At 34.5% G+C, this 12,309-nt stretch overlaps 1 protein-coding gene across 1 annotated transcript; it reads left to right on the top strand.

The window, feature by feature from the left end:
• Positions 1-5,392: 5,392 nt before the first annotated feature.
• Positions 5,393-11,891, top strand: LOC133171863 (tetratricopeptide repeat protein 12-like). The gene is made up of 2 exons (XM_061306657.1): positions 5,393-5,504; positions 9,561-11,891. The coding sequence occupies exons 1-2, from the start codon at positions 5,427-5,429 to the stop codon at positions 11,688-11,690; spliced, it is 2,208 nt and encodes a 735-aa protein (XP_061162641.1). The 5' UTR covers positions 5,393-5,426; the 3' UTR covers positions 11,691-11,891.
• Positions 11,892-12,309: the final 418 nt, after the last annotated feature.

The raw sequence follows: 12,309 nt of genomic DNA, 5'->3' as shown, positions 1-12,309 counted from the left end.
TCCAGGTATTGAAACCATTAAGGGGCGTAACTCGAAAATTAGTTTGTCCTTTGGACTGCAAATTTTCTACATAATTTGCAGCCCCAACGACAAACTTTGCTTCAGGTCTGTTTTATTTTAGGCCGTGGTAAATAATAACTTTGATTAACGTTCCTTAGTTCTTTTAAAAGGTTCCCTTCAACAGCTGTTCAACACATGTTCAAGCCGACCAAAAAACTAACCTGCAATTTCATTTGGGGGGGGGGGGATAATCTCATTGGGGGCACGATCGAGCAAAACATTCCTTGACGTTTTCTATAATATACTACATGTATTCTATATATCGACAAAGTTATTTACGGCGCCCCCCCCCCTCCCCCCCCTCGGTTCCTACGGATATGATGAAAAATGAGAAAGCAAGTCGACTGTACTCTAATCACGTAAAAATAAATGCAGTTAAAAATTACTTATTAGAATAGACTTGCATTTCTTCAATTTTTTTTCTTACTCGGGACTTTTTATCTGTTTCTTATATTAGAAAAGATTTAGAATGCCGTGGTTTAACCCTAATGCATTCCAATTTTTTAGTGACTGAGAAGAAATTTTGGTACACATGTTTGTTTTCTTGTAAAGTGAAAACCTACCTGCCCGGGGACGTAAAACCAAGAACTTATTTTCTGTGGTCTTATGTCAACTTGTTATTAACTTACTGATTACCTCCGCCAAGAGTTACATTGTGTTTTGTGTGTTTTCAGCTGTCTGTCATCTGTTATCAAGATATATTTCCATGTAGAGAAAAGATATGCACCCTAGATTTAGAGTGAACTCAATAAACTGATAAAAGCGCAAGCTATGCAAATAGAGGTACAGTCTCTGAAACGTTCTACTTTTCCATTTTTTCGTCCGCACTCCGTTCGTTCACCGCTTGACTTGTGGTCAGGTAATTGTTAATAAAACATTCAATCTCAGAAAGTCGGTAGCACAGGTAGCTGCATGCATGGCCTGTCAATCAAATCAGTAGCTATTGTTTTTAGTATGATTGACAAGCGGTAAATTACTGATCTCGACTCAGGTTGATTTTAAGGGAGTGAACATTGGTGAACGTAAAATTGGGGGTTTAACTGTACATTCATCGTGCATTTGAGCTTGCGCACGCTCACTGTTCACAGTTTTGCGTTCACCGTTCATCAATCGCCTCGGTTCACAAAGCGTTCAGCGTTCGTTCACTTTGCGCTCACCGTACGTTCAGCGTTCACTCATCGTTAAGTCTTTGTTTTCTTCATTGTCATTCGGAGCTCCGCAGTGAAAGATCTTTCTAAAGGGAAAAAGGAACGTGTGCGCAAGGGTACAGGTTTTGAAATTTAATACTGGATTGATATCGTATTTTTAAAATTCGTTATTTATGAAAGATATTATCTGACATTATTCATTGAATAAATATAAAGAAAAATGTTGTTGTAAGAATATTTGAAAGATCTTATTAAAAAGATTAAATAAAGATACGGCAATATGCATATTTCAATCGTGGCAAGATTTTGTTGTTATTCGGGTGACCAATCAATTAAAAATAGAGAGATGAGAGAATAAGTCGATTAACAACCAACTAATAGCAAGATAACTATAAACAAAAAATATTTATTTCTCATGAATTAACATGATTTTCAGTTACAACTTGTTCCGAAGTATATTTTATGATGAGAACTATGTTCATTAGATAACCTTATGGATTAAATACATATGTAATACCACAGTGTTGTGTACATTTGTAGTATGATAAAAAAAAACAACAGTAATTGTAATATACGAACACTCATATTTATGGCAGAGCTGAAAGGGGATCAGATGTTCCATAAAAGTCCCTCACTGTAACTACATGTATATGTTTGCTGTTTGAACTAATTATGAGCCCCCCCCCTTTTTTTTTGAAATTCGATGATGATTCAGTTGCTTACGCAGTATTTGCAATATAATTTAATTAACATTAACTAAGAAGTTAATGAGTTTCATGAAATAAAAAAGTAATAATTTGACAGTTTTAAAATATACATGCACCTATGAAAGGTTAATTATTCAATAAATGTAAGTAATTTGGCAATCATGATTCAAAATACACGTGGGGTGGCGAAAGTTTGAAAAGTGACTGGAAATCCATGCGTCTTGATCAAACCAAGTATTATGTCCGATGTATTTTTATTTTTTTTTTTTTTTTTGAGAAATGTTGGAATCAGTTTACCAAGACGATGTATCAAACATGGGAAACACAGACTTTCACAGCACATCAGGCGCGGATCCATGATTTTTTTTCCGGAAGGGGGGGGGGGTGTCAAAAAAGAATCCAACTAAGAAATAAGTTCTTGACAAGAAATTAAATAAATTAAAAATAAAACTAAACTCCTTTCCCAGACGTGAAAAACCTATTTCGTATATATTTATGCATGTGTTTGTGTGTGTGTGTGTGTGTATGTGGAGGGGGTGGGGGTTGAACTGCTTTCATTCACTTCTTAACATTCACATATACATGTATATATATGATCCTAATAACTTCACAGGGTCCGCGTTTTCTAAGGGTCGGGGGTACAAGATTATATTTTTTTTTTAGGTAACTTACTATATACAATTAACTCCTCAAATTTGTATGAAAAAAATTATGTCTTAATGCATGTAAATATAGGTCGTGAGAAAATGCTTTGTAAATAAACTTGAACTAAGTATGTCAACAGATGGAGAAGAAAGTGCAAATTTATGCATGTTAGTAGGTCATTGCATCTATTTGTGAAAGTGGTTCGTCATGCAACAAATGTGCCTTTAGAATAAACCTTATATATACTTTGCAAAGGAATTCCAAGGGGTTTAGAGTATGTTCTTCAGGAGATATATATGCTTTTAAAATGAAATGGCACTTTAGAGCACGGTCAATTTTCAGAATTCTTCGTTTATTTCTATATTTATTTGAGTCTCACGTTGCAATGGAACAAAACCTAGCCTGACTTAAAAAAATATCCTCTATATATAAATCAAAAATAGGTAGGGGGTTTGAATCCAGCGACAATTTAAAAGTTAAATGAATCTGTTAAGTATCTGATGATGACACACTGAAGTAAAAAAAAGTTATGCAGTCATGCATTTCATTAATTGTCATTTTTAGTGTCTTAATTTAATTTTTTTCTTTGAACTGTTCATTTTGATAACAAGTTGTGTTCTCGGTTGGAACATAAATCAATTTAGACTACAATATATGATGTAAATGAACTAATTAGAAGAGCTAATAATACTCCGAATTCAATGTTAAGCTATAGCATTACTTGAATACAATTAACTCCTCATGCATTTGTCTCTTGGTGCCAATCAATGATGATCTATAAAAAGATAACGTTTTACCGGCGCAATTGAAAATGAACGAGATTCCTCGGTATGGAGTTATTTGTAGATATAGATCACCAGTCGTGTCCCATATGATTTTGATTTTTCTCCGTTTTAGGAAAACTAGTGTTTTTTATCCTCTTTCTTTACACCTCACTAAAATATTCACGGCGGTTGATGAGAAACTTCAGGAGTACGTACTGAACTACAATATATATTCGAGAAGTTAAACTGTGTAAATCAGATGTGGATACTTAAAAACTCCAAGGGACTTGTAAAAAATTTGAAATGCCATTATCACCTGCATATGAAGTTTATGTCTCCCAGTTGATTCGATACGCAAGAGCATGCTCTACGTACGAACAGTTTCTAAATCGAGGCAAGCTATTGACAAATAAGTTGATGAAACAAGAATATCAACAGTCTCGTTGAAAGTCAATATTTCGCAAATTCTATGGTCGATACAAAGACCTTGTCAGCAAATACGATTAATGTATCATTAAGGCGAATGTTGACTGACATTTTTCATACAAATTGTTAGGCCATTATTTTCACTGAATTGTCTACGGATTTTTCCGTTTGCCCAAGTTTGACAAGGAGCACGCGTCGGGTGAAACAGGGGATGCTTACTCCTCCAAGGCACCTGATCCCACCTCCTGATGTTTTAGAGGTCCGTGTTTGCTCTGCTCCAAATTTGTATCGTTTAAATGGACGTTTGAGCTTGATTACTGTTCGATATCTTCATATTTCATTCTAAATTTTAAAATCATTTATGCATAAATAATTTTAAATTAAGAGTGTCCATTCAATGTATTTGTTAAGGTGCTCTGCAGGTTTCATGCATTTAACTCGACCCAATACATCAAAATTGGTGAACAAAAATCAGTACGCCTTTTCAAAAGACGTATTAATGCAAAGAAAAAAAACGTAATAACGTGAAGTGAAAGGCATTAAAAAGCCTTTTCACTTCGCGTTCTAGCGCCTTTTTAGCGGTATTATGCATTTTTTCGCGTTATAACTCTCTTTCACTCCGCGTTATTACGCCTTTTTCACATTATTACGCCTTTTTTCACTTTATTACGCCTTTTCATTTTTTTCCCCGTAGATTGATCCCAATAGGCTTTCGTAAAATTAAGCCATTTTTGATAAAAATACATGTATATTATTTCAAAAGAATTTGATGCAATGAAATTCAAACGAATACAAATACGGAATAAAAGAGAGAGGGTGTCTTATTAAAAAGAGAGAGAACAAGAACAAATCATTAGATAAATTTGACGTGGATAAGAATGTTGGATATTTTAAAAGATTTTTATAAACCCACCAGCTTTTGAAAAGGCGTTATAACGCATGTATACTTTAACGCCTTTTAATTGTTTTTTTTTTTTTACCGTAGTTTGATCCTAATAGGCTTTCGTCTACACCAGAGACAAATAATATGTCCATAGGACATGAATGCCCCGCCGAGGGTATATTAGTAATGCAACATGAAAATTTGTTTTAGTGTATGAAATTTGATGAGAATATCTTGAATAGTTTCTTTAAAATTGAAATTGAAATTAAAAAGTTGGATATAGATGATAAATTCTCGCCAAATTATAAGAAAAGTGAGGTCAAGATGTCTCTGTCTACACGAAACATTTTTAAAATTTTACTTATAATTTTGGCTGCAGATTGACCCCCCCCCCCAACTACCACCCCCGCCAAGGCCAATGAAACTGGTACTAGATAGAACGTTCTATCGTTTCAAATGATATTGTCCTATGGACCCGGTTGTGGAGAGGGCTTGTCCCGAGACACAGTTATATTAAATTCTAACTACCGGGCCTGGTACATGTAATATATCAAGTTCTAGTAATATTGATATATTAGCTATATAGTATATTTAGAATTCTTGTTTCTCCGTCTCAATCTCAAAGAGGGAAAGTTAACAGCGGGGTAACTGAAAAAAAATACGATCTTTGGAAAGGGGGCTGATTAAATTTTTAAATTTTTTTCTGATAGAGCTTAGGCTGGATTTACTCTCGCTCTACGTACAACCTAATACCGGAAGCGAGAGTGCGTGGTTGCCAGAGAAAAGCGTCAACATGGCGGGCGACGATATGATGAAAGATTCGAAGAAATTAGATGAATTCATGAACAAAGTGGATGAAATTGAGACTTTGGTACGGCATACATATTGAATGGACTTTTTAATTTGTGTGTTCTGATGTCTGTCGAAACCATCAGTTAACTTTTTCTGATTGTGGTGATGTTGACTTCGACTTCGAGAGGAATTTTCTAGAATGTTTTCAAATTGAACTTGTCTTTATGTAGATGTAAACACAGATTCAGTACAATCCCTTGATTTAGCTTTATAGCTTGAATTAGCTATATAGCTTTATTAAGCTATTCAGAATAGCTTGATTTAGCTATTTTATGTATTTTTTCAGCATGTACCAAAAGCCATACCTAGGTGCAGTGACAGTGTTCAACCTTAAACTGTTCTGAAAACAATGCATATAAAAATTGCTCATCAAATTGTGTCTCCTTGAGTCTCTTTGAGAGACTTTGTACTCAAAAGTTTTAAAAGTTTTGGTTCTATATAAAGATTTGATTTGATTTGTGACCACACAGTTACTTCTCGAATGAAATATTTTGGTAAACAAGATAATTGATCAGTAATAATTCAGCACAATGTGAAGCAATCATACCTTTCCATGCCTCAATGCACACAAGGTGATGTACAGTTATGTAAACAATGGAAATACATCTTTTGCTTAAAAGTATTCAAAAGCTGCAAATTAAAACTATCTTTGATTTGGGTTGCTTTTTTCCTAGCCCATAGAGCATACATGAATAGTTAAAAACTAATTTGTCTATTTCTTACCAAAATTTTTTTTGTGAAAAACTGCATATGTTTTACGGTGTAATTGGGGCGAGTGCAGTTGTACCATCAAAAACATATACTCAACTTACACTTGTAAGTTACAAGTTGTAGCATTGATGGATCTGCCTCTTCAAACTTCAAACCGCATGAGACACAGTCTACACTGTGACGTCACATGACGTCGGAATTTACGAAGACAGTCGAACCTCTGATTGAATGAGACTTTATTTATACAGGGTCTTCGCAATCATAAAGAAATACATTGTAGAGTAGATGCAATTACTATTTTTTGTTTCTTTTAAGCTTTATGCAAAGAAATACAAGTAAACGTATGTCTTGGTAAGGAACATTTATCCTTGGTCGTTTGTATGTTTTGTAATAATTTCGCATGGAACCCTGGTAGCGAAGGAATTCTTGGAATGTTGCAGCAGAAAATTTGCTTGACGTATGTACAGATTTCATTCCGAATTTCCTATGTTCTTACACATTAGTCTATTGAGCTCGCTTTGCGAGCAGCGCTTCGCCCTGCACTCGCTATAAATAGCTTTATCTCATACGTATGGTGGATACTACCCATAAGTTTTATCCATGGGTATGTGCTTTATCAATAGTGCTTCCGGTTTCGACACAATCCCTCGGCCTCACTTCAAATCAAGATGTAAATTTATCAAATCTTCTAATCGTGAAATTTCTGTGTTATCAAATGAATGCTAATGAGCAAAAATGTTCATTAAAAACAAGAAAAACTCATTACACTTCAGTGACTAGCAGTTAAGTTGTAGTTAGAATATTCCTTTGACCATGCAGGAAAGTCTAGCCACTTTCAACAAAGCTTTCTTGCATTATACTAACCATATAACTTACCATGGATCTACAAGTAGCCTAGCACTGCCATACACAGAATGATTTCAGAGGACAAATCATGATTCTTTGGTCCTTATGTACAACACTATACACCTTCCAGTCAAAATTTTATATGAAATAAATCTCAAAAAGATTGTAACAGATTCAAAGATTTCATATTCTGTACAGTCTTGATCTACAAATAACTTTCGGCATGCCAATATCAACAGTGCGACATCATCTATTTATGTGTCATCGATTTGGGTTGAAATTATTCATAGTTTTACAGGGATTTTCTCAAAGTTTTGTTTAAAACAAAAATCACATGAGATAAATACAACATCTATAATTGTGTGATTTGATATTTGCTTTATCCAACTCGTTGAATTAGTGTATATTCGCTCGGCAAGCATTGTGAATATACGCTATTCAACTCTTTGGATAAAGCAAATATCAAATCACACAATATAGATATCCTTTATTTATCAATCTATTTTGAATAGCTTAAAAAAGCTATATAGCTATTTCAAGCTATATAGCCAAATCAAGAGATTGTACTTGACCTGATACAAGTATTAGATATTTGGTCCTAATGTGATAAATCTAAGTTGTATTATAAAATTGAGTTTAGACACTGAGAGCCCACAATAAATAAGATACCGGTAAATAAATAAAAAGTGTGAATGTTATGTTCATAGATGACTTTAACATTCTCCCTACGACACCTTGACAAATAATAGGTATCTGGTCATACTTTTTCTAATCATAACATTTACAGTAAAAGATAAAACTATTTTCTTCTATCTTAATTTGGGGAACCAATTTTTGCATTCAGGCAAGTCAAAGTTTGAGTACACTTGCCCTTCAGGCAATTAAATCTGAAAGTTAATTTGTATCCCTGGATAATCTCAATTATCGGCACAACCTTTGTGCAAATAACGTGCAATTAGCATGCCCGTCGTGTGGATAATCTAGGTTATCAGCACGATTGTTGGCCTAGTTTAATAAGGCAAGATATTTAGCTCCAAATTAAAGGGCATACCCTCTCCTAAAAATTGTACTGTAGTCATTTTTGGTTTCAGTGAAAATGCTATGGAAAAATTATGTACAAAACCATGCATGAAACACTTGTCTTTATCATCTTTTTTCGGTATCAACTGAGGCAAAATATTCCTCCTTGACTTGAGACATCGTTTTACACCATGATATGCTATGTACGGCTCTTTGGAATGGCTAAAAGACTGTTTTAAGAATGACATTGGAAAATATTGTATGTTATTTATAGCATTTATAGTTTTATAGTATTGCATCTAATAATTAGAATCTTTAAACACAATGAAAATCTTATGATTTTAGCATGATTTAATTAACTATTGAAAAGGGGCATAACTCTGTAAATCCAGAAGTAATCAATAGAAAATTCCCATTTTTCATGATGGCATAATCTTGAAATATTTTGGAGTCTATCAGATCATTACTTCAAATAGACAATATAAATTTGAAATGGTTGATTTGAATTTAACTTCATACTTTTTTTGTTATTTTGGAAATATTAGAGTATTTTAATAGATAGTGAATACAGAGTTTAGAAAAGATGTACATTATTTTCCTTTATATTATTTTTAAGTACAGTAAAATTCGCTTATAATGAAGTCACTGGGACCTGTGAAATTACTTCGCTATATCCGTAATTTGTTATATCCGTATAAGGAATTCGTTAAATTTTAATAGCTGGGGATCCAAGAAAACTTCACTATATCCGTGAATTCGCAATATCTGTGTTCGTACTAAACAAGTTTTACTGTATGCACTGGTCATTTCATTTACTTCATAAATACTAAATATAATGATTAAAATTATACTAGAGATTTACAGAAATTTGACCTATGTACAGTTCTGAGAGCTTTTACTGTAAAATTTCATTATTATAAGACATGGAATCTGTAATGAATTTTTTTGTAGAGTATAAAAGGTTTAACTGCATATTTAAATGACATTATACACAGTTCAATTCATTTCCTCTTTAATTCTTAAAAGTAGAAAAATGTTGTAATATTTTAACCAAATTTTACAAGAGTAATGTCCACTTTATGTGGTATTTATCATAGAATATTTATCAAATTATGTAGTCCAAATTTCCCCCTCATCTTATTTTTTTTCAGTTACCACATTTATTTTGTGCATTCTAGAGTTTATTTATAACAAAAAAATTCTATTGCAATTAGTTTGATGTTTAAAATGATAAATTGACAAGACTAATCTTGAAAATATAGGGACAATACTCACAAGAGTTATGAAAAAAAATACATGTATAGGCATTGACAACTTTGTCAGTTCACTGTTCTGAAACATGTTGGTATAGACTTAATTAAGATCAAAATTACCAATAGGCTCAATTTTGGGTTTACAGTAGTTTAGATTAATAATTATTGTTTGCCTAGAATGTGATTAGAGTAATTTATATCAATTAATTTGAAAAAGTGAAATATAAATCTTTTCTTTTTTTTAGGTCAAAACTCTCAAATATGGAGAGGATAAGGATGTCAAACAAGCTATGCAGAAAGCTGATGAAATCATTGCCAAAAACCAAGCAGAGCTCAATGAAAAACTGAACCAGACAGAGGAAGATGAGGAGGAGTCCAAGGAACCATTACCCTCCACTAAAACAGGGTTCAGTAAAACTGTAATCAACAAGTCCCCCTCCACAGCACCAGTTCCCAGTGGTCCCCAGCCAATGGCACCACCAGATCAACTAGGTTTCATGGCAGCAATGGAAGCAGATGCAAGAGAGAGGGCAGAAAGGAGAAAAGTTGGTGAAAAGAAGGCTAATGAGTTGAAAGAGAAGGGAAATGAAGAATTTCGACAGGGAAATTATGAGAAAGCACTGGAGTTCTATACAGAGGGACTCACTCACATCAAAGATCATCTTGCCCTGTGGACCAATAAGGCACAGACCAACATAAAATTAGGTAGATATGAAGATGCTCTTGTTGACTGTGATTGGGCAATAAGGGTTTTCAACAACAGCATGAAAGCCCATGTTCTGATGGGAAAGGCTAATCTTGGTCTCAAGAAATACAAGGAGGCAAGAGAGGCTTACAAGAAAGCTCTTGAATGTGACCCAACCAAACAAAATCTGATCAACGACTACTTGGCAGAAGTTGATAGGACAGAAAGGACACAGCAGGAGGAAGATAAGGCAAAGGAAGCTTTTCAGGCAGGTGAAAAAGGCCCTGTAGCTTTACTTCAGCAACTCCAGAAAAAAGACCAGCTTCCTATTTACTACAGCGGAGGATTCCAAATAATGCAAAATTTCCTGAAAAACAATGAGCAGCGGACTCTCTTTAGAACAGAGGGAGGATTCCAAATTGTTAATGAACATCCATGCTTCTCTAAATGTTTTTCTGCTTCACCAAAGAGCTTATCAAAGGAGGAACTAGATATGTTGAACTCTGGATTGTGCATGTTCAGCTTGGCTTGTGAAGAAAATGAGAAGAATCAGGAAGTTTTCTTGTGTATCGAGGGAATGCCTGAAAAACTGATGAGGTTCATGGAAGTGAAAATGAAAGGTCTAGGTCGTGTTCTGAAATCCAGTTGTGTGAAGATTCTTCACACAGTGACAATATCGGTGACTGGACGATCATTGGTGTTTCAGAAGTTTGACATTTCCAGATTACTTACCATTGTGTTCAATTTAATCAGAGCAAATGATGATGCTGCATTAACTGCAGGATGTGTTCTGAACAACCTGGCACTTGACAACAAGTTTAAGCAGCAGCTAAGAGATAAGATTGAAATCAGTGTGATACCGGCTTTTGAAAACCTTCTGAAAGAGGGATCTAGTAAACAGTCTGTTCTACCCTCATGCGTATCCACAATCACCAACCTCTCAACAGATGTTGTCATCAGGAAAAAGATTTCCGATAGGAAAGATCTCTGGAAAATCCTTTTAGATGCTGTCTCTAGCCACAAACAAAAATTACCTCAACCTATTAGTGTGGAGCTTGTGGAAGCTTGCTTAGGCCTCATATCTAATTTGACCCATGAACAAACTAGTATGAACTTTAAGGAGTTTAGTCTTCCCATTTGCAAACAGTGCCTCATGATCTGTCAGTCACTGAAACACTACAAGTTGATGGTATCTCGCAGCCTAGGAATCCTCAGCCACATCTTACCATACTCCATTCCATCGGTAGACTGGTTCTGTGACAATGGAGGGGTGGAGGTCTTGATGTACATTTTGAAGAATGATGAAGAATCAGCCAATAGGAAGTTCGCCCTGAAGGCCCTTACAGGCTGCACACAGATAAATGACCATGCTCGAATTTTCGTTGTGGACCACAAAGGATTAGGTACTTTGATAAAACAGCTGAAATGTGAGGATGAAACTGTGATAGGAAATGCTGCTCTCTGTCTCAGCCATTGCACCCAGGTGCCCAAAGTGTGTGCAGCCCTGGCAAAGACAGATATCATTAAAGACCTCTTGGTTTTGGCACGAGATGGAAAGAAGTCTGGTCTCCAGCAAAACTGTGCCATTCTTATAGCAAAGCTTGCTCAAGGTGATAAGAGGCACCTAGAAAGACTAAGAGAACTTCATGGAATCGACATTCTACATGACTGCATGAAGTACTTAAAATGATAAAGTGCATTTGTCTTATGTTTTAAAAATGTATTAAGGATTTATTTGGAAAGGTGTGAACAAATTGGATTAAGTTGTACTGGTAATATTTACCAGTAAATATACATTCATAATGACATATGAAGCTTTTAGAAAAGATTCATGGTGTTCTTTCTACTTTTTCTGTTTAACCATATGAAGTGAATCTGTTTATAATATATTACCATAAAAATATACCCTGTTTTGATAATTTTACATATAGTGAAGTTATTTTGAAAAAAGTGAACTTGGAACAAATATCAGTGTTGTTTTGAAGCAGAAACCTCTAATCCCCTTCCAATTCTTCTACTTACTTGCCTGTACTTACTCTGACTAAAATAGCATTGCTAAAGGGAAGCAAACAATTTTTTTATAACACTTCTAAGTATTTTCTATTTTAAAAGAGGAGACATATTTGTTTTGACTTGGTTATCATTCACTAAAAATATTTCAGAGCCAATTTACTCTTTAACCAGTTATTGAAATTGCTCGTGACCTAAAGATAAATTTAGATCCTAAGCTAAGGTCATATCTCAAAGGTCAATGTCACTTAAGGCAATGTATTTCAAGAACACTTGTTCATGCCCTTATCCAGATGACC

This window comes from Saccostrea echinata, unplaced genomic scaffold, assembly GCF_033153115.1.
Source record: "Saccostrea echinata isolate AGI-Se365-2 ecotype Australia unplaced genomic scaffold, CSIRO_AGI_Sech_v1 ptg000002l, whole genome shotgun sequence".
NCBI lineage: Eukaryota > Metazoa > Mollusca > Bivalvia > Ostreida > Ostreidae > Saccostrea > Saccostrea echinata.
This window is presented reverse-complemented; position numbering and strand designations above follow the sequence as displayed.